Source organism: Pseudophryne corroboree, chromosome 10, assembly GCF_028390025.1.
Source record: "Pseudophryne corroboree isolate aPseCor3 chromosome 10, aPseCor3.hap2, whole genome shotgun sequence".
Lineage (NCBI taxonomy): Eukaryota > Metazoa > Chordata > Amphibia > Anura > Myobatrachidae > Pseudophryne > Pseudophryne corroboree.
In genome coordinates, this window is record NC_086453.1 from 366,257,513 (window position 1) to 366,281,594 (window position 24,082).

Here is a 24,082-nt window from a genome sequence, read left to right on the forward strand (position 1 = left end):
AAGAGAGACTAATGTAACCGGCAAATCCTCCAGTACTTCAGTTAATATAAGGTAACAGCTATTCTTATCTGCTGTATGGGATTTCAATTCAATAGAGACTGAATTTCAGAAGAGGATGGCCCCTCCATTGTGTTTAAAAGGGCCATTTGCAAAAAATCCTAATGGATATCTCTGATCTTTCTGAGTCTGGGGCCCAATGCTGAGAAATGGGTTTCCAGCAATGCCACTACATCAGCCCTATGCTGGAAGTAAGGGCTAATCTACATTTATGAGGAGAAATCAATCCTTTAACATTTAAGGAATAAACTTGTACCATTCAAAAAGGAAAAGTATGATAAGAACTAACATTCCATAGAGGTGGGGGGGACAAAACACAAGGAAGAAAAAGACAGGACAAGGAATAAAAACCAAAAGGACCCAGGAAATCGGTCTGCATCACTACCACAGAGGAGAGGAGTGTGGTAGGAAAAAAAGGGAGGGTAGTGGCAATAGCTTCACAACCGAGAGTACCAAAAATATATACAGATGAGTCCTCCATTATCTTGACTGTTTCTGCATCTAGACGGAGGTTTAGTCATGCCTAGGCGATAGCTTAGGTTGCTGAGTTTAATCACAGACAGGCTCGTTGAGGCACGACTAGATATTCAGCATGCAATACACATCTCCACCACTGGGTGGCTAATGCTTCACTAATACAGTACTTTAGTTTGAATAGCGGTGGATTGATCTATAGTACAATCTCTGGCAAATGGTCAGTGACGACTGTAATGTTAATGTACAGTCCTGTACTGCATAGTGTACACACATACGGTGACCAATGGTCAGACGTACAGAGTAAAAAAAAATGTTTATTCAGACGCAAACGAATGTGCTAAAACACATGTGTATGCAGATGCAACTAATGTGTGAACACTTGTGTATGCAGACGCAACTAATGTGTAAAAGGAATATTGTAGCTCATTGGCTTTACAGTATGTACAGTGCACTAAATGAGTTTCCGAGTCCCTTAATGGCATAAACTAACACCAAGGGTAAGGAATCACTCCTTGCAGTACTTTTACACATGAACGTGAGAATCTTTCATGCAGTGTTGTGGGCTAGCGATGAAGGCTCCCGTCTGTCACGCTGAGAGTCCCGGGTTCAATTCCAAAAGTGCCAATCTTTTTTTTGTGTGTGTTCACGTGACATTCACTTTATTATAATTTTTTTCTGTGTAATCCATTGTAAAACATTTAAAGGAATGGTGCACACAGGTTTCACACAAATCGGGGTAAATCTGCAGGAGTGATTCATTTGCTATCTAAAATACACAGAGGTAATGAGCACCTATAGACATACCAGTAAATATAAATTAGTGTATTCTGACGCAACTAACTGTTTGAGCAACACAGTACTGTAGAACGTCGGCGTTAGAGAATCTATGTTGTGAGAATCTGTGTTGTACGTTATCAGCTGTTCATGCTAATTAGTACACTAATAGAACATACTGTAAAGAGATGCTAAGGACGGTGATTTGTCATCCAGGAACTTAGGGAGCAGCTTTTATCTCTCTCCATTATACATAGAAAGACTAAACTTGCCACTCTACGTTACAAGCTGATCATGCTAATTATGTACACTAATAGAACATACTGTACAGAGATACTTAGGATGGTAATTTGGCATCCAGGATCTTAGGGAGGAGCTTTTTTCTCTCTCCCTTACACTTAGAAAGATAACAATGAGGAGAGATAAAAGCTCGTCCCTAAGTTCCTGGATGCCAAATCACCGTCCTTAGTATCTCTGTACGGTATGTTCTACTCGTGAACTAATTAGCACAAACAGCTTGTAACATAGAGTGGCAAGTTTAATCTTTCTATGTATAATGGAGAGAGATAAACGCTCCTCCCTAAGTTCCTGGATACCAAATCACCATCCTTAGTATCTCTGTACAGTATTTTCTATTACAGTACTAATTAGCACGAACAGCTAATTAGTACCCTAATAGAACATACTGCACTGAGATACTAAGGACAGTGATGTGGCATCCAGGAACTTATGAGGAGCTTTTATATATCTCCATTATACATAGAAAGATTAAACTTGCCACTCTACATTACAAGCTGTTTGTGCTAATTAGTACATTACTAGTGTACTAATTAGCACAAACAGCTTTTAACATAGAGTGGCAAATTTAATCTTTCAATGTATATTGGAGAGATAAAAGCTCCTCCCTAAGTTCCTGGATGCCAAATCACTGTCCTTAGTATCTCTGTACAGTATTTTCTATTAGAATACTAATTAGCACGAACACCTTATAATGTACAACACAGATTCTCACAACATAGATTCTCTAACTCTGATGAACTACAGTACTGTGTTGCTCGAACAGTTAGTTGCATCAGAATACACTAATTTATATTTACTGGTATTTCTATAGGTGCTCATTACCGCTGTGTATTTTAGATAGCGAATGAGACACTTCTGCAAATTTACCCCGATTTGTGTGAAACCTGTGTACACCCTTTCGTTGAATGTTTTAAAATGGATTACACAGAAAAAAATAATAATAATAATAAAGTGAATGTCACGGGAACACAAAAAAAAATTGGCACTTTGCAAATTGAACATGGGACTCTCAGCATGGCAGACGGGAGCCTTCATCTCTAGCCCACAACACTGCATGGAAGATTCTCAAGTTCATGTGTAAGAGTACTGCAAAGAGCGTTTCCTTCCCATTGGTGTTCGTTTATGCCGTTAGGGGATTCGGACGCTGATTTCGTGCACTCTACATACTGTAAAGTCAATGAGCTACATTATTCCTTTCACACATTATTTGCGTCTGCATAACAAGTGTTTTAACACATTCATTTGCATCTGTATAAACTATACACACAGTGATTTGGCATCCAGGAACTTAGGTATGAGCTTTTATCTCTCCCCATTATACTTAATACTATGGGATTTGGATGCTCACATATCCCTAACATCAATAGACCATAGTGTATCTGTAGCTTGTTCGTTTGCATCTGTATAAGCTGTACTATTTCATCTGTACTGTATATACTGTTATAGACTGTATGACATACTATAGCATAATGTAGCGTAACGAGACGCACCAGTAAAGTAGTTCTTACGCTGTAGTTCAGTATTGTATTTTAATGGAGACCACACGCTTGCACATTGGGGATTTTAAAAAGTGACATCTGGTGGATGATCTTAGGTATTACACTCAAGGGTAACGCCAAATGCTCTGTGCGCCTCCCTTCAACTAGGTACACCTCCTTGCACCCAGGTACGCTGCGTATGCCTGATCGCGACTAACGCCTCAGTCAGCAAAGATAACGGAGGACCCATCTGTATATTTAGCAAAGAGCAACTTCATGTCCATCACTAAAGGGTTTTTATTCATATTTTACCTATTGCTCTCAATCAGGAGAGAAGAAAAGAAGATTCTATATGGATTTAGGTGATCAATGAAATTGAAACCCAGGGATTTGGGAAAGTTGTTTATTTAAAAGGAAAGATTTAAACAGTAAGGGGTTTAGTAATATTAGAAAAGTCTATTGAACTACATGTAACAGGGGACCATTTCATGTGCTGTACTACAGAGATATTTCTTTCATCCCAGGCTAAATGAGGTCCAGTGAAAGCATTTGTACACGTTTAATGAGTACTGACACTGGATTTACTTTTAAAAGATGTTTTGGAAAATATGTTTTCTTACCTGTTTCCTTCGAGACATTTATTATATGTGATTATGTGAGACCAATCAAACGCTCTAGTACGTGAGTTAATCCATTTTTTCAGCTCCATAATACATTGCTCAGAGCACTTCAGCACAAGGATCTGTTAGAAATATCCACTGGCTGCATAAAGATAAAAAATGAAGGATCCAGTACTGATGTCAATCAAAAGGTCTCCCTTAATGTGACCTTCAGGGAAAGATTTCAGTGATTACAGAGTGTAATATAATATGTAGCATCTACTCTATACATCATTCTGTAATGTCCTGTTACAGGTAGAGATTTGCAATTTCGAATTTACACTGTTTTTTTGCTAAATTTATTTCAAGTTCATCTTTATCCAGATTTATCTTATTGGTTATCCAAAACAAGTGAGTACCCACACATCCCTAGATACAGGCAAGCCACTTCCTCACAACACACCTGTTGCTCTTTCACTGTAATGTATGAGGTATGTACAGATGGAGCCTCTGTTAACTTGGCTTTTTCTCTGCCTAGACAGAGGTTTAGCCACACCTAAGCGATAATCATGGACAGGTGTGTTGAGGCACGACTACATACTCAGCATGCAATACACATCTCCACCACTGGGTGGCTAATACTTCAGTAATCCAGTATTTTAGAGCAAATAGCAGAGGATTGATCTACAAGCTCTTGCAAATGATCAGTGACGAATGTGTACTGCATACTGTACACACAGACCAATGGTCAGATGGAGAGGGTAAAGAGAAAAAAGTTTATAGAGATGCCAACAAACAAGTTAAAACACTTGTCCTTTGCCATGTTAGTGTATACAGACTCAAATGCAATAAGCAATACTGTCATTTATATAGACGCAAATCATGATATAGTGTAAAACGTGTTACAAACTATGGTCCATTAATGATAAGGATTCAGTATGATGAAGCATCCAATATGAGCATCCAAGTCTCCTACACAAAAACCAATGGGAAGGGATCACTGCTTACAGTACATTTACACATGAGATTGTGCAGTTATCATTCGGCGATGTGTCTGAGTGGTGAAGTGTGCAGCTTCCCATGCTTAGAGTCCCGGGTTTGATTCCCAAACTGAGAATGCATGTTAATTTTTTCATGAAACTAATATTTTTTTCATTTTTGTATCTATTGTACTGTACTAAACTTTCACATTCAATAGAAGTGTGCACACAAGTTTTACATAAATTAGGGCAAAGCTGCAGGAGCGTCACATGAGCTCTATGCACATTATGATGATCGCATAGCAAGTTGACAAAATGGCTGCCATCTGTGACCCCCCGCCTCATGGCAGCCCTCACACAAGGAGCAAGTGACGGCACAGATTTTGCAGGCTACTAGGCAAAGCTGAAGGAGTTTCTGAATACCCTATCTAAAATTCACAGGGGCGATAGGGATAAGCGAGCTTTATGCACATTGCAATACACTACTGTGTATTTTAAATAGCAGAATGTGACACTCCTGCAGCTGTGTCTTGATTTATGTAAAATCTGTGTGCACACTTCTATTGAATATGAAGATATATTACTATAGATTACAAAAAAAGCTCAAGTGTAAATGTACTGTAAGCAGTGTTCCCTTTCCATTCATTTTTGTGTAGGGGACTTGGATGCTCATATTGAATGCTTCAGCAGATGAGTGAATGAATACTTTCTGCATAACATGTTATTTAGCCAACACTTCCCCCCACCCCCATCCTGCTTCCTTATTCACCCTGCTCATTTCACAGATAGATAGATAGGGAGGTCAGATTACATTAAATTGACAACACAGTACTAATGTAAGTAAGTAAATGAAGAGCTGTCAAGTAGAATGAGCAATTAATACAAATAATATTTTTTCTGACACTTTATTAAATTTCTTTACTCTCTCAAAGTGGCTGGGCACCAACCTAGAACGTAGATTATCTGAATTACGGAAGCTGACAGACCCATTTAGATCTAGTTGGGGTTTTATAACCTCATTCAACATTAAAAGAGACATGTTCTGCTTTATAAATTGCTCAATCTGAAATGCACATCTATTATATTGTGTAATAAATGACATATTTCTCTTATCATTAGGATCTCCCTTTTTTTCTTTTTTTTCGGTTCCAATAAAGCTGCTCTATCCTGCTGTTCCACTTCCCTTAATGCTTTCTCAAGTATTGCCTGTGGGCATCCTTGTTCCAAAAATGATAGCATGAGGGTTCTTGCCTGTGTTCGGTATAGAGACTCCGATGTACAATTTCTCCGAATATGGACAAACTGACCCCTGGGAATATTTTCCATCCACCTCTTTTTGTGTGAACTGGTATAATGCAAATAATTATTTTGTTATCAAATTGCCATCCTCAACTGACAGCGCTATATCCACAAAAAATATTTCTGTTGTGCTATAATTACAAGTGAATTTTAGTCCATAATTATTTTTATTCAAACCTTCTATAAAACTCAAAAGTGTAGCCAAATCCCCACCCAAAATAATAAATAAATCATCTATAAAACGGCCATAGTATACCAGATCAGCGCCAAGTTTGCCCTCCCACACACATGTTAATCCTAAAAAAAACATGTAAAGGTTCGCAAAACTTGCCACGAATCTGGCTCCCAATGCCACACCCTGTGTCTGTAAATAATATTGTGAATCAAACAAAAAATAATTGTGTTAATATAAATTTAATGGAATCCAAAATACAGTCATGTAGAGAGTCCAAGACCTCATCCTGCACCAGATAATGTTCTGCTGCATTTATGCCACCGACATACACTGCATAAGTACAATATATACTGTACAATGTATGGTGATTTATGGTCAATTGTGTAATCTGAGTTTGGGCCACTAGATGGTGCAGGAATAAGAACAATATAATGTGGTTAGCACCAGTGTGTAAAATGGATGTGTAATAATATAAATCTTTTTTGGCTAAGTGGGGCTAGATAGGTCTTTATATATTTTTATATTTTACTATAGAGAGAGAGATGTTTTAATCTATGTAATAATTTATGTTATCAAGCCCATAGAGTACTTCCTGATTAATAAAAATGAAAATGAGGCTTGATTTAGCAAAGTCTGAGCAGCACATGCTCAAATAGTGCTATTGGGAATGAGGCTAGACCCGCATGCGTGAACTGGGAAATTCATTATTTAAAGGTATGAGGAGATAGAATTACATCTCTGACACTGAAGAAGCCGCTGACACGAGTCCAGAGGTGGAGAAATGCGTTTGTTGGACAGGATATCATTCCTTATCATTGCAGCATTCATTGGTATGCTTTTGCACCTTTTTTTTGATTGGCCGGTTAACTGTTTAGTTGCTGTACCCCAGTGGATAATAAAAGGAGCCCAGCTAACAACGTGTGATCCTGACTAAAAGCTGTGTGCCTTACAGCAACTAGGAAAGGTATATTTGGGTACAATGCATGGTGTACTCTAAGTCTTAGCTGGATTCCATTTTAATTGCTGCATTGCATGTGGACATATTGTTTACTAACTATTCTGAAGTGCTTATAAGTGGGAAGGACAGCATGCCTAAATAACAATGTTTGATTAACCCAATACGTACGTTGATTCAAGGACTGAGGGGATCATTCCGAGTTGATCGCTCGCTGTCATGTTTTGCAGCGCAGTGAACAGGTTATTACTGTGCATGCGTATGGACCGCAATGCACAGGCCCATCGTATGAATACAAAGTGGATCGTTGCTTTGCGATGGATTTAACAAAGAATCCATTCGCATGGGCGATCGCAAGGAGATTGTCAGGAAGAGGGCTTTTGTGGGTGGCAAATGACCGTTTTCAGGGAGTGTGTGGAAAAATGCAGGCATGTCCAAGTGTTTGCAGGGTGGGTGTCTGACGTCAATTCCGGTACCAAAAAGACTGAAGTGATCGCAAGGGCTGAGTAAGTCCAGAGCTACTCAGAAACGGCAAAAAACTTTTTCATCCCGCTCGGCTGCACACGCGTTCGCATACTTGCAAAGCGAAAATACACTCCCCCATGGGCGGCGACTATGCATTTGCACGGCTGCTAAAAGTAGCTAGCGAGCGATCAACTCGGAATAACCCCCTGAGTCATTTTAAGACTCATTAAGACTGAGTTATAACATCTTGATTGGAAATCTATGTGCAAATAAACAGTAGTATATGAGGAAGGTTGCACTTAGGTGTATCTAGTGCTAATTGTTAGGGGCTTATTTTATATTTCTGTGATTATTTGTATTTTTTAATTTTATGGTTCTAGCCAGTATCAATGTACTGTTTATGAATTAATTAATGTTTTATAAAAATAAGAATTTACTTACCGATAATTCTATTTCTCGTAGTCCGTAGTGGATGCTGGGGACTCCGTAAGGACCATGGGGATAGCGGCTCCGCAGGAGACTGGGCACAAAAGTAAAGCTTTAGAACTACCTGGTGTGCACTGGCTCCTCCCCCTATGACCCTCCTCCAAGCCTCAGTTAGGATACTGTGCCCGGACGAGCGTACACAATAAGGAAGGATTTTGAATCCCGGGTAAGACTCATACCAGCCACACCAATCACACCGTATAACTCGTGATCTAAACCCAGTTAACAGCATGATAACAGAGGAGCCTCTAGAAAAGATGGCTCACTACAGCAATAACCCGATTTTTTGGTAACAATAACTATGTACCAGTATTGCAGACAATCCGCACTTGGGATGGGCGCCCAGCATCCACTACGGACTACGAGAAATAGAATTATCGGTAAGTAAATTCTTATTTTCTCTAACGTCCTAAGTGGATGCTGGGGACTCCGTAAGGACCATGGGGATTATACCAAAGCTCCCAAACGGGCGGGAGAGTGTGGATGAATCTGCAGCACCAAATGAGAGAACTCCAGGTCCTCCTAGGCCAGGGTATCAATTTTGTAGAATTTTACAAACGTATTTGCTCCTGACCAAGTAGCTGCTCGGCAAAGTTGTAAAGCCGAGACCCCTCGGGCAGCCGCCCAAGATGAGCCCACCTTCCTTGTGGAGTGGGCATTTACAGATTTTTGGCTGTGGCAGGCCTGCCACAGAATGTGCAAGCTGAATTGTACTACAAATCCAACGAGCAATAGTCTGCTTAGAAGCAGGAGCACCCAGCTTGTTGGGTGCATACAGGATAAACAGCGAGTCAGATTTTCTGACTCCAGCCGTCCTGGAAACATATATTTTCAGGGCCCTGACAACGTCTAGCAACTTGGAGTCTTCCAAGTCCCTAGTAGCCGCAGGCACCACAATAGGTTGGTTCAGGTGAAACGCTGAAACCACCTTAGGGAGAAACTGAGGACGAGTCCTCAATTCCGCCCTGTCCGAATGGAAAATCAGATATGGGCTTTTACAGGATAAAGCCGTCCATTCTGACACGCGCCTGGCCCAGGCCAGGGCCAACAGCATGACCACTTTCCATGTGAGATATTTTAACTCCACAGATTTAAGTGGTTCAAACCAATGTGACTTTTGGAACCCAATAACTACATTGAGATCCCAAAGTGCCACTGGAGGCACAAAAGGAGGCTGTATATTCAGTACCCCTTTTACAAACGTCTGCACTTCAGGGACTGAAGCTAGTTCTTTTTGGAAGAAAATTGACTGGGCCGAAATTTGAACCTTAATGGACCCCAATTTCAGGCCCATAGACACTCCTGTTTGCAGGAAATGTAGGAATCGACCCAGTTGAATTTCCTCCGTCGGGCCTTACTGGCCTCGCACCACGCAACATATTTTCGCCAAATGCGGTGATAATGTTTTGCGGTTACATCCTTCCTGGCTTTGATCAGGATAGGGATGACTTCATCCGGAATGCCTTTTTTCCTTCAGGATCCGGCGTTCAACCGCCATGCCGTCAAACGCAGCCGCGGTAAGTCTTGGAACAGACAGGGTCCTTGCTGGAGCAGGTCCCTTCTTAGAGGTAGAGGCCACGGATCCTCCGTGAGCATCTCTTGAAGTTCCGGTTACCAAGTCCTTCTTGGCCAATCCGGAGCCACGAATATAGTGCTTACTCCTCTCCATCTTATCAATCTCAGTACCTTGGGTATGAGAGGCAGAGGAGGGAACACATACACTGACTGGTACACCCACGGTGTTACCAGAGCGTCTACAGCTATTGCCTGAGGGTCCCTTGACCTGGCGCAATACCTGTCGAGTTTTTCCCAACGGTTTATAATCATGTGGAAGACTTCTGGGTGAAGTCTCCACTCTCCCGGGTGGAGGTCGTGTCTGCTGAGGAAGTCTGCTTCCCAGTTGTCCACTCCCGGAATGAATACTGCTGACAGTGCTATCACATGATTTTCCGCCCAGCGAAGAATCCTTGCAGCTTCTGCCATTGCCCTCCTGCTTCTTGTGCCACCCTGTCTGTTTACGTGGGTGACTGCCGTGATGTTGTCCGACTGGATCAACACCGGCTGACCTTGAAGCAGAGGTCTTGCTAAGCTTAGAGCATTGTAAATGGCCCTTAGCTTCAGGATATTTATGTGAAGTGATGTCTCCAGGCTTGACCATAAGCCCTGGAAATTACTTCCCTGTGTGACTGCTCCCCAGCCTCGCAGGCTGGCATCCGTGGTCACCAGGACCCAGTCCTGAATGCCGAATCTGCGGCCCTCTAGAAGATGAGCACTCTGCAACCACCACAGGAGGGACACCCTTGTCCTTGGTGACAGGGTTATCCGCTGATGCATCTGAAGATGCGACCCGGACCATTTGTCCAGCAGGTCCCACTGGAAAGTTCTTGCGTGGAATCTGCCGAATGGGATTGCTTCGTAGGAAGCCACCATTTTACCCAGAACCCTTGTGCATTGATGCACTGAGAGTTGGCTCGGTTTTAGGAGGTTCCTGACTAGCTCGGATAACTCCCTGGCTTTCTCCTCCGGGAGAAACACCTTTTTCTGGACTGTGTCCAGGATCATCCCTAGGAACAGAAGACGAGTCGTCGGAACCAGCTGCGATTTTGGAATATTGAGAATCCAATCGTGCTGCCGCAACACTACCTGAGATAGTGCTACACCGACCTCCAACTGTTCCCTGGATCTTACCCTTATTAGGGAATCGTCCAAGTAAGGGATAACTAAAATTCCCTTCCTTCGAAGGAATATCATCATTTCGGCCATTACCTTGGTAAAGACCCGGGGTGCCGTGGACCATCCATACGGCAGCGTCTGAACTGATAGTGACAGTTCTGTACCATAAACCTGAGGTACCCTTGGTGAGAAGGGTAAATTGGGACATGAAGGTAAGCATCCTTGATGTCCCGAGACATCATGTAGTCCCCTTCTTTCAGGTTCGCAATCACTGCTCTGAGTGACTCAATCTTGAATTTGAACCTCTGTATGTAAGTGTTCAATGATTTTAGATTTAGAATCGGTCTCACCGAGCCGTCCGGCTTCGGTACCACAACAGTGTGGAATAATACCCTGTTCCCTGTTGCAGGAGGGGTACCTTGATTATCACCTGCTGGGAATACAGCTTGTGAATGGCTTCCAAAACTGTCTCCCTGTCAGAAGGAGACATCGGTAAAGCCGACTTTAGGAAACGGCGAGGGGGAGACGTCTCGAATTCCAATTTGTACCCCTGAGATATCACCTGAAGGATCCAGGGGTCTACTTGCGAGTGAGCCCACTGCGCGCTGAAATTCATTGAGACGGGCCCCCCACCGTGCCTGATTCTGCTTGTAAAGCCCCAGCGTCATACTGAGGGCTTGGCAGAGGCGGGAGAGGGTTTCTGTTCCTGGGAACTGGCTGATTTCTGCAGCCTTTTTCCTCTCCCTCTGTCACGGGGCAGAAATGAGGAACCTTTTGCCCGCTTGTCCACGAAAAGACTGCGCCTGATAATACGGCGTCTTCTCATGTTGAGAGGCGACCTGGGGTACAAACGTGGATTTCCCAGCTGTTGCCGTGGCCACCAGGTCTGAAAGACCGACCCGAAATAACTCCTCCCCTTAATAAGGCAATACTTCCAAATGCCGTTTGGAATCCGCATCACCTGACCACTGTCGTGTCCATAACCCTCTACTGGTAGAAATGGACAACGCACTTAGACTTGATGCCAGTCGGCAAATATTCCGCTGTGCATCACGCATATATAGAAATGCATCTTTCAAATGCTCTATAGGCAATAATATACTGTCCCTATCTAGGGTATCAATATTTTCAGTCAGGGAATCCGACCACGCCAACCCAGCACTGCACATCCAGGCTGAGGCGATTGCTGGTCGCAGTATAACACCAGTATGTGTGTAAATACATTTTAGGATACCCACCTGCTTTCTATCAGCAGGATCCTTAAGGGCGGCCATCTCAGGAGAGGGTAGAGCCCTTGTTCTTACAAGCGTGTGAGCGCTTTATCCACCCTAGGGGGTGTTTCCCAACGCACCCTAACCTCTGGCGGGAAAGGATATAATGCCAATAACATTTTAGAAATTATCAGTTGTTATCGGGGGAAACCCACGCATCATCACACACCTCATTTAATTTCTCAGATTCAGGAAAACTACAGGTAGTTTTTCCTCACCGAACATAATACCCCTTTTTGGTGGTACTCGTATTATCAGAAATGTGTAAAACATTTTTCATTGCCTCAATCATGTAACGTGTGGCCCTACTGAAAGTCACATTTGTCTCTTCACCGTCGACACTGGAGTCAGTATCCGTGTTGGCGTCTATATCTGCCATCTGAGGTAACGGGCGCTTTAGAGCCCCTGACGGCCTATGAGACGTCTGGACAGGCACAAGCTGAGTAGCCGGCTGTCTCATGTCAACCACTGTCTTTTATACAGAGCTGACACTGTCACGTAATTCCTTCCAACAGTTCATCCACTCAGGTGTCGACCCCCTAGGGGGTGACATCACTATTACAGGCAATCTGCTCCGTCTCCACATCATTTTTCTCCTCATACATGTCGACACAAATGTACCGACACACAGCACACACACACAGGGAATGCTCTGATAGAGGACAGGACCCCACTAGCCCTTTGGGGAGACAGAGGGAGAGTTTGCCAGCACACACCAGAGCGCTATATATATACAGGGATAACCTTATATAAGTGTTTTTCCCCTTATAGCTGCTGTATTGTTAATACTGCGCCTAATTAGTGCCCCCCTCTCTTTTTTAACCCTTTCTGTAGTGTAGTGACTGCAGGGGAGAGACAGGGAGCTTCCCTCCAACGGAGCTGTGAGGGAAAATGGCGCCAGTGTGCTGAGGAGATAGGCTCCGCCCCTTTTTCGCGGACTTTTCTCCTGCTTTTTTATGGATTCTGGCATGGGTTAAAATTCATCCATATAGCCCTAGGGGCTATATGTGATGTATTTTCGCCAGCCAAGGTGTTTTTATTGCTGCTCAGGGCGCCCCCCCCTAGCGCCCTGCACCCTCAGTGACCGAAGTGTGAAGTGTGCTGAGGAGCAATGGCGCACAGCTGCAGTGCTGTGCGCTACCTTGGTGAAGACAGGACGTCTTCTGCCGCCGATTTTCCGGACCTCTTCTGTCTTCTGGCTCTGTAGGGGGGCCGGCGGCGCGGCTCTGGGACCCATCCATGGCTGGGCCTGTGATCGTCCCTCTGGAGCTAATGTCCAGTAGCCTAAGAAGCCCAATCCACTCTGCACGCAGGTGAGTTCGCTTCTTCTCCCCTTAGTCCCTCGATGCAGTGAGCCTGTTGCCAGCAGGTCTCACTGAAAATAAAAAACCTAAACTAAAACTTTCACTAAGAAGCTCAGGAGAGCCCCTAGTGTGCACCCTTCTCGTCCGGGCACAAAAATCTAACTGAGGCTTGGAGTAGGGTCATAGGGGGAGGAGCCAGTGCACACCAGGTAGTTCTAAAGCTTTACTTTTGTGCCCAGTCTCCTGCGGAGCCGCTATCCCCATGGTCCTTACGGAGTCCCCAGTATCCACTTAGGACGTTAGAGAAAATGTATAATAACTTATAAAATTCTTATCAAAGTGAGAAGCACAGTCTGATTGTCTTTGTATGCTTAGGGTCCTGGCAGTCAGAATTCTCATATCAGAATCCTGACATGGAATACAATGCCAGCACCACGTGAAGGTCTGTCGTGGCTGCAGACAGGTGAGCCATGTGGGATGAGGTTTAGGTTTAGGATGTGGCGGAGGGATAGAGTTAGTCTTTGGGAAGGACTGTTAGTGATAAGCTGCGGGGGAGGGTTAGGGTCAGGCTGCTGAAAAGAATGGTAATGGAGGATATGGATTAGGGATAGAACACTTACCTACAAAGGTGGAAATTTACTAAGGTTCTTTTAATTCCATTTGAGTTTGCTTTTTTTTCTAAGTGTCATCTCCGGAATTTACTAAACACAAATATTGGTAGTTTGAAAAAAGATGTTACCGCGCTATGTATGTAAAAGCTGATCAATTATAAAATGAATACTTGATTAAATAAATAAGCACTAATTAAGAAAAGCATGGCGCCTGTGAAAAAATAATTAGTGTTGTTAAAACATAATGTTTATAGCTCCTTTTGGAGCGGGTTTAACAGATGGGAGTGCGGTCTTTAAGATGTTCCTAACCCTACCTTTCCCTATCTTCAAGCGGACATGGTGTTAAGCAGTCTCTGTGGCCTTCCGCAGTCTCCACGTGTGTCACCATCTAACTTCCACTGTGGGAGGCGGGGAACACTGTGCTGGCGCAGTGCTTCTGATGTTAGGCCGCCTCTTTACTGCTGCGTCCAGCGGAGAGTGTGATGATGTAATCAGGCGGGAACTAGCGACCCTACGGAGGTGGTGGTCCTTTCTCCTGGCTGTTTGTGTCATGTCTCCAACGCACGAAACGTGCATTCAATGCACTTTTTCAAGGACAAATTACATTTCTATTGATTCTAATATTTATAGTGACAAAACTTTATTGTTCTAAAATTAAAAAATGGAAATTCCGGTCCGGAAGTGCCAAAATCATCGGGAATCACATTTTGTTGAGCATACTGTGATTAATCAATTTCTCAAGTGCCATGCTAAAAAATTGATAAATACTAAGATTTTAAAATTGGTTATAAAAATACATTTAGTTTAATGTCAATGTTGAGACCTCTTGGTTGGAGAGTTTTAAGTTTGAAAATCCATCTACTTTCAGCTTTTTTTAATTTCTGTAATGATGTCTCCTCCTCTCCAATATCTCTTTACTTTCTGTATTACAATGAATTTTAATCCAGCCGGGTCTTTTTTATGTATCTCCAAAAAATGGTTGGACAAGCTGTTTGTGGTCAAACCTCTTTTTATATTATATATACATTCTGCAAATTGTATTTTTACTTTTCTTTTTGTTTGTCCCACATATTGGAAGACGCATGAACATTCTGCCAAATAAATTACCTCCTCTGTGTTGCACGTTAGGTTATCCTTAATTGTGTACGTTTTTCCAGTGGTGTTTGACTTGAAGTTCATGATGGCTTTGGTTGAAATTTCTTTATTATTTTTACATGATTTACAGTTAAGACATTTGTAAAAACCCTTTTTTCCTGAAGATGACGTCGAGTGATTATCTGATTGTAGAAAGCTTGATACTAGTTTTTGTTTAAGGTTCTTTGCTTGACGATAAATGATTTGTGGTTGTTCTGTAATTAATGGTATGAGAGCTTCATCTAGTTGTAACACGTGCCATATTTTCTATGGTTTTTGTTGCTGTTAAATTGTGTAATGAATGGAATATTGGATACTCGATCTGTTATTTTCTCTTTATATTTCAACATCTCTGTTCTTCACATTTTTTGTACTATGTCCATTTGTGTTTGTAGTTTTGCTTTCTTGTAGCCCTTTTTGATGAAATTTTCCATCATATCTTTACTTTACACGTTTATTTCACAAAGTAAAAAAGTGAGTTTTATTAAAACTTTACTTTCATGTTTTTTTTGGGAGGGGGCGGTATTTCTTTTGTCGTGGAACTAAAGGTACCAGTGGGCCTGTTTATTTCCTCTGTGCTGGTACTTGTAGTTTTCCAAGTATCAGCATGCAAGAGAGGCTTGCTAGGACTTGTAGTTCCACAGCAAAAGACAATATTCTTTTTTTCTTATTTTGTTGGCTATCAGCCCTCCTTCCACCACCCATAGATGGTGGGGACAGCCTCAGGATTTACCCCTGGACCTTGGGTGCCTGGAGAGGGAGTTCCTTTGATTTTTAGAGGTCCCCACTCCCCCTGGCCAGGGGTGACTAGTTGGAGGGGTAATGCAATCGTCACAGGGCCCAACATAAATGTGTCCCCTGGCTGTGGCATTATGTCCAAGGCTAGTAGAGCCTGCTGCTAGTTTAAAAAATACAGCCCCAACTTCTTTTGTCCCCCATATTTTTGGAACCAGGACCAGCCCAAGAGCCCAGTGCTGGTTGTATAAATACTGGGGAACTCTATGCAATTTTCCCCCAGTATTTTAACAACCAGGACCAGCTCAAAGAGCCCGGGGCTGGTTATGTTTTGGAGTGGGTACCCCACAAAATTTTGGGGGGGATTTTTAACTCTTTCAGTAATGTACACAATGAAGCCCTGCATTGTTCTCACTGATCCAGCTGGTCTTCACTGAAATAAGTCTGGCAGTGTTTTACTACTCTCTCCCATACAACACTGCTGGAAATATTAATTTCTTTGACATTGGTGAACTTGTGTTTTTTCTCAAAAAGTTGCAATCTCACACTGACAATTTCAGCAGATATTGATGTCAGCTGAAATTGGCAGAAATACGAATCTTTGTAAATATATCCCAATGTGTTAGAATACTAAGCATTGCTGCTGTTCATAATACGGCTTCTGGTATTCCAAGCACTGGAATCCTTATACCATCCTGATAACTATGTGATGTACAGTACTTCATGGGCTATGCACTGCCGATGTCAAATGTAGGAGTTGGTCATAATAATGTGATGTGACCATGTATAATTATATTACTACTGGCTGATGTGCCTAGTTTTCACCGGGCAAAGGTTTGCTGCGCAAATTATCCTTTTCCACCCTGTTAGGAGTCAAATTTAGAAAAATCCCTGCTTAGTGGGTGGCTGCAAATAACTGACACAGTTTGAAGACCATTCAGCAGGTCACATGTTCCAGGTCACCCAGCAGGTGCACATGGAGAGCTCACCAACTGTCACATTTTCCAGAGCACAATGGATATGCATGTAAATTGCAGGTGGGTGTTTTGCCACATACTTCAAAATGAAGCAACCAATTACCATGCCAATATTTTTCTGCAAATCTTTGGACCAGGACCTTTAATTTGTTATGTGATGAGACCTGCTCAGACAATGCCATAATAGAAATATGTCACTCATAATAGTCATCAGACTTCTTTTAATATATAGATATTTATACTGATGTATATTTACATTACAAAGTGTATTTTGTTCCACGTCACTTGGATACCCTGCAATCATTCCAATTCTTTATCAAGAAAGAATAATGAAATATTATTAGTGTATACCTACTTTTGGGCCATCCAGTATATATTTTATAAAAAAAAGTTCGGAATGCACCTTATCATCATTACAAAAGCTGGTGTCCACTATTTGGAAATCATGAAGACTCTAATACTGTATATTATATAAGAATAAATCTTTATTACTCAATAACCTAGTATTCCTGTCATTTATATAGTAGGTGGGATGTACTAAGTGGAAAGGGTTCACTACGATATGCCGGCAGTCGGGCTCCCGGCGACCAGCATACCGGCACCGGGAGCCTGACCGCCGGCTTACCGACAGTGTGGCGAGCGCAAATGAGCCCCTTGCGGGCTCGCTGTGCTCGCCATGTTACGCGCGCCACACTATTTTATTCTCCCTCCAGGGGGGTCGTGGACCCCCACGAGGGAGAATAAGTGTCCGTATGCTGGCTGTCGGGCTCCCGGCGCCGGTATGCTGGTCGCCGGGAGCCCGACCGCCGGTATACTGAAGACCACCCAGTGGAAAATGTGGTAAACCCCCTATTTACCGCATTGTCCTGATGTACTATCCCCCGGAGGCAGGTGAGCATCCCGGCGGGTTTTGCCAGCTTTTGCTGGCGATACTTCATAGAAACCAATGGATTTCTCTCCAAGGCGCAGTATGAGGGATCCAATCGGATCCTACTCAGCATGCCTTGTGGCTGCCTACGCTACCCTGCGCATGCGCAAACTGACTCCCGGGGCCAACAGCTCATCTTATCAGAAGAGCTGTCCTTCACAAGGCTGATTGCAATTGTAAGTACATATGTGATCAGCATCATGGAGCAGGGTTGCAATGGGCAGCAATGTACATTAGTACATCCAACCCAGTATAACAGGGTTGGGGAAATAAAAACACATGACAGGCACGTTCCCGGTGTAACGGTGTATTGTACTGTAAGCAAACCCTGTACTTCATCAAATACAGACAGTAGCCTTCAAAACAGGCATAGTAATTAAATACACAGGTGTACTCAAACAACCCAGCACCAGATTCTCTAGAGTTAATTCTGCTGCCCTGGAGTGCAACCATCTCCTGCCATGCTTGCTAGCACACTCTGGCCTACTTACAGGCCACTATCCAGCATTAGTGCCTAGAACAATTTGCTGATGAGAGTTTTAAGCTCTTCCTGTTCTTTGGTTATGATTACAAACTGTTTTTGGCAGCCTGGAAAACCCAGAGTTCCAAACCACCATTGCTTCTGAAGAGTGCAAAGGCTTTGGTTTCCTCTTCCTTGGAGGGAGCTGATCCCACAGGAATGTTGGCAATTCAGGTAAAAGACAACCCTTCTCACCACACTATATATTGTAAAACACACAAATATGTACCAAGAGATCGGGAGTTGGTCATGTGTCATTGTGTGATTATCAGTTGATTTTCCTATGTAATTATAAAAAAAAATCTGGATCTTATTTTGTGTCAGTATCAGATAGATCATCAGGAGGTTATTTTGTGTCAGTGTGAGATTATCAGGTGACAGTTTTCTGTACATATGAGATGATCATGAAATGGTCTTGTATTTATATGAGATAAGCAGTAACTGGTCTTGTGTCAGTATGTGATAATAAGGTTATGATCTGATGTAAATAAGAGATGCTCAATAGGTAGTCTTGTGTCAGTGCAAGATGATAAGGATATGGGACCTAATTCATGTTTGTATGCTATGGCTGATGTTCATGCAATGAACTGATTTTCGGCAGACTGTGCACGTGCTGCAATCACAATTCCCATGTGCCAACGTGCCACTGGGATCTTTCTCAGAATGAGGATTTTAGGGAAAAGTAATTGACACAAAGTGACTGTTTGGCATCATTAACGAGGAATTGTAGGAAAAACACAGGCATGTCATGGCCTTTTTCAGGACATGAATTTGCAGTCAGCTGCGAGCCCATAAATGCTAAAACATGACGGGTGAGTTCCTACTGCTGTATCCAGTCTGCTTAGCTATAGGGATACCCTTAGCCTTGATGTGCCTCTTATTTGTTTATTGTAAATCAGAAATGTGAACCTAATTGTGAGTAAGTTTGCAATGGCTCCGTTGAGTGACTCTTTTGATTTCTAGGTGGTAGCTTCCCTTGCTATTAGCAGTTCCACAGCCTAGATAATTGCTTTAAACAAAAATTAATTAAGCCCATGTTCTTGTGTCAGTGTGAGATGATGAGGAGATGGTCTTGTGTTAACATGAGTGGATCTGAAGGTGGCCTTGAGTCAGTGTGAGATGAGGAGGAGATGGTCTTGTGTCAATTTGAGATGAGAAGATGGTCTTGTGTCAAAGTGAGAGGACCTAGAAGTGGCCTTGTGTCAGTGTGAGATGATCAAGGGATTAGGCTTCCCTCTCCTAAGCCTGCCTCCAGACTCCTGTGAACTAGTTAGTGAGAGTCTGGTGGCTTGCTTAGGAAAGAGAATCCTAATTGCGAGTCCTAGGGTTCTGCTTGGTGGCTGTGTTATGCAGCGCCACTTGCCGATCCTGGACACATGCCAGCACATATATTACATACAACTACACATGTATGTTTATATATGTTTATCATTTGACCACTGCACAAGGCACAGTAGTCTGCACTGCAGCCTAAGGATTGCATTTACCGCTTCATTGCAGTGAAAAACATGGGTTCTTTCTTTCTTTTAAGTTGTGACTGGATGACCTCGCTCAGACAGGCTATCAAAGATTTTTATCCACTGACTTGGAATAAAGGGTGGTTACTTCTCCCTGTGTAACCTGAGTGCGCTCACTTCACCATTACTAGGGATTCTGTTTCACCATCAGTAACATGGTACAGACCATGTAAATAATTTGGAGTTGAATTTAAAAAAAGACTTACAGGGGAATTAAATTAATTGTGGTAACTAACCATGGCTACTGGAACCCCCTTGGGTTATCCAAGTAGCCCCTAATGCCAGCACTATCAAGGTTTTTTTCACCTGACTGGAGGCAGGCAAAGAAAATCCTTGAGAACTGACTTGAGAAAAACCCTGAGAACTGACATGAGAATAAACTTGAGAACTGACCCATTTTCACAAACGATCCTATGAAAATACATAGATCTGGCAACTTATCCCTGATATATGTGTTTTTGCAAGAAAATGGGTCAGTTTTCATATGATGAAAACAGTGCTTAAATTGAGTTGCCCAATACAGACCAACAGGCAAAAATTGTTACTAAAGTCCATTTTTAAATAATTAATGGGCACAATTGAATTATCCACTTAAACTGTGCCAGTACTTTTTCTGATGGCTGACATACATGTGGTAAATTACAGTCCCATGTCTCTTGGGACAGTCCTAATTCCAGAAGCCTAGCAGGGTGGTTCATATTAGAAATATGTGGGGTCTTGCTATAAATGTATTTTAGCTGGAAAAATTGGCGATTTACTTAGAAGAATCAAAGCTCTACAGTAATTTAATAATGTATTTAAATTTGAAAATGTTGTAAGTTTACATTAAAGTAAATCACAAAGGCCCTCATTCCGAGTTGATCGGTCGCAAGGCGATTTTAGCAGAGTTACACACGCTAAGCCGCCGCCTACTGGGAGTGAATCTTAGCTTCTTAAAATTGCGACCGATGTATTCGCAATATTGCGATTACTAACTACTTAGCAGTTTCAGAGTAGCTTCAGACTTACTCTGCCTGTGCGATCAGTTCAGTGCTTGTCGTTCCTGTTTTGACGTCACAAACACACCCAGCGTTCGCCCAGACACTCCCCCGTTTCCCCGGCCACTCCTGCGTTTTTTCCGGAAACTGTAGCGTTTTTTCCCGCACGCCCATAAAACGGCCTGTTTCCGCCCAGTAACACCCATTTCCTGTCAATCACATTCGATCGCCGGAGCGATGAAAAAGCCGTGAGTAAAAATACTATCTCCATTGTAAAATTACTTGGCGCAGTCGCAGTGCGAATATTGCGCATGCGTACTAAGCCGAATTTCACTGCGATGCGATGAAAAATACCGAGCGATCAACTCGGAATGAGGGCCAAAGTCTTTTTCTCTGTGATATGAATCCTCATCCATTCATTTTCTCTATGTCATATATTAGTGGAATAATAAAATGATATGTGGGTTATTGTAGTAACTACGAGTCTGCTGAGTGAATGACAACAATGATCCCTGGTGGGTGACAGAACCACTCACAGATCACACATAAATTTCAGACTCTTTAATCACACAGTTAACAGCAAGAAATAATGAATGACTTTATCTGTTGATCAGGTTTTAACATCAGCTCAATATAAATGTACAGTAATATATGAGATTATTTATTATTAAGGTTTATCATTTGCAAATTGTCAGGAAGATCTGGGATATTTGTGTATATTTGCATCTCAGACTTATAGTAGGGGCTGATCTGAGTCACACGCTGTGGCCGCTTCTTTTGGTGTAGTTGTATCTGTGATTATATGCTAATGCGGATAAAAGCCCTTATCGTGTCTGACTGTGCCAGGACTGAGACGCTGACTTCCAGCCTCTGTAGACAATTAACACCACTCAGTATGTCTTTACATGTCACCATCAGTCGCACCATAGACACTTACCATAGCCCAATGCTAGATGCAGACATCCAATGTGAGCATCTAAACATGTGTGTATGCAATTACTTCAGTGACATACAGATATGTCCTCATACACTTTTCCTATATCCTGCCATGTGTGGCACGGTTTGGCATGCTCAGGGTCAGACTGGCCCAGAGGAGAACAGGGGAAACCACTGGTGGGCCCTACTGCCTGTGAGCCCTCCTCCTCCTCTAGGGATCAAGTTCCAGACTATCCTAGTGCACTGGATTTATGCATTATACATATGTTACATTATACTTTACAATAATTTGGTTTATTATATATTTACCAAGGGGCACAGAACATGTAATGGTTAGCCAAACCTCTGTGGTGGTTGGCCATGCCCCCAATGGAACTTGGCTACATCTATAAACATGGACCCCTACAGCAGCCCTCCCCTGGTGGGCCCTTCATACCCCAGTCTTACACTGGGCATGCCATAGAGTCAGAGATTAGCCATGGTTTATTATGCTACTTTATACAAATTGAATTATGGGAAACAACATTTTTTTAAATCCATCCACTCGCTGCACATAGAAAAAGTTTAGCCGTGGTACGTATAGAAAAGGTTTAAGCAGTGCCAGTCTGGGGCATGTATGGCCCACTGGGGGGATGCAGTGTTAGGGGCCAATGTTTAGGGGTGTGGCCAGTCTGCAGAGTGGGTGTGGCTTGCCACCTCATTTGTTTGACTAAGCATTAGAGAGTGCAAAGTCTGGGCCACTTCATAAATATACTGTATATAGTAAATTCAGCTGCTGCATGCATGATAATGTACAAGATTAATAACAGCAATGCACTGAAGAACATACACCATAGTCCTGTATAAGGTAACATTAGTATAATGTATAATTCAAGTGCACAGTGTGGAACCTGATCCTTAGAGCAGGAGGTGGTTCCCCAGGAAGTTGGGCCCACCGATGGTTTCCACTGTACCCCTATGGGCCAGTCCAAGCCTGGGAGTAAGTGGACACATCTGTACCTGCAACAATTCCATTACATACCCCCAACATTCTCCATGGTGAAGTAGGGACTCCTGCACCCAAAAAGTGGACATGTACTTGGCAAAAAGGGGCATGGCTTCGCAGGAATGATGTGATTGTGATCCACGTCCCCTGTTTTCAAGCACACACACCGCACACCCTGCACCCATATAATTATACTTACTACTCCAATGTCCCGGTGCTGACTGCATAGCTACAGAAATCACTGTGAAAGTGTCCGCCATGGCCATTATCCTTGTGATTTGCGCAGTAGAGATTTTCTGTGGGTACATGGTGCAGGTGCCAAGTTCTCAGAGACCTGTGCATGCAGAGCAAACTGTGGTACGAAGCCAGAGTCTACTGCACCACCTGAGAGGAGGTGGCCCATACGGAACATGTATATGGGCCCCCTCCTCTCTGAAACCACACCTGAGAACACCTAATACATTTTCAATACACTTCTATATGCGAATGTCAAAGCTACTTCAAATGTGTACAATCACAATCAGGATGTATGCACAGTGCGCAGTATAAAGAAATTTTTTAACTGCACCCAACACAACATGTGACTCAGAATCAGAGAATCAGGCCCTTAATACTCTCTATGAGCTGTAATAAACAGAATTGCTTCATAGTCATAAAGGTCAGTATCTGCTGTTTTTTTTGGACTGCACAGTGATCAATAACAAACCCTTCATCAGTGAGAACTTTTCTTGCAAATTTCTCATCATATCTGAACACATGTACCTTGTCCTGCCCAATCATCATATAAGTTGTATTTAAAGACCCCATCAATATCAGGTATCCTTCAGGTTTTAGTAGCTTCACAAATTTTATGAAATTATTTATATAATCATCTTGGTCTTTACTGATGCAATCCAAGAAACCTGCACTGATGACACAGTCTGCTGGTGGGAGCACCTCCGGGTCTGTGAGATTCTCATTGTCAGTGTCACATTTCATAATCTTTGTTATTGCCGTCTTCAATGTCATGTCTTTGTCCTTACACTGGTCACTGAAATATACAAACACAGAGTCATTTCAGCACTATAAGGAATGTAACAAAATATGCAAAAATGAAATAAGAGCGGCTAAAGTAGAAACTGAAAAACTAGTACCAAAGGAAAGCAAAGCGAATCCCCAAAAAATCTTTCAATACATTAATAGCAAGTGATTAAATAAGGAGAGTATAGGCCCTTTAAAAGACAAGTTGGGAGTCTTAAGCAAAAATGATCATGACATAGCGGACACACTAAATGAGTTTTTTTCAACAGTATTTACTAGAGAGGACCCAATTCAGGGACTAACATATAATCTCAATAATGAGAATATCCCTCTGATAGGTACTTATTTAAGCAAGGTAGTAGTCTGTGACCGATTAAAACATTTAAAGATTAATAAGTCACCAGGTCCCGATTGGTATTCACTCAAGGGTTCTAATGGAGCTTCATTCT

The 24,082-nt window shown here is 42.5% G+C and overlaps 1 protein-coding gene across 1 annotated transcript in view; it reads right to left on the reverse strand.

The window, feature by feature from the left end:
* LOC134965386 (nicotinamide N-methyltransferase-like) overlaps positions 1-24,082 on the reverse strand; it is an 88,307-nt gene that overhangs the window by 1,715 nt on the left and 62,510 nt on the right. Inside the window, exon 4 of the mRNA XM_063941850.1 lies at positions 23,320-23,643. Coding sequence (XP_063797920.1) covers positions 23,320-23,643 — 324 coding nt within the window. The remainder of the gene's footprint in view (positions 1-23,319; positions 23,644-24,082) is intronic.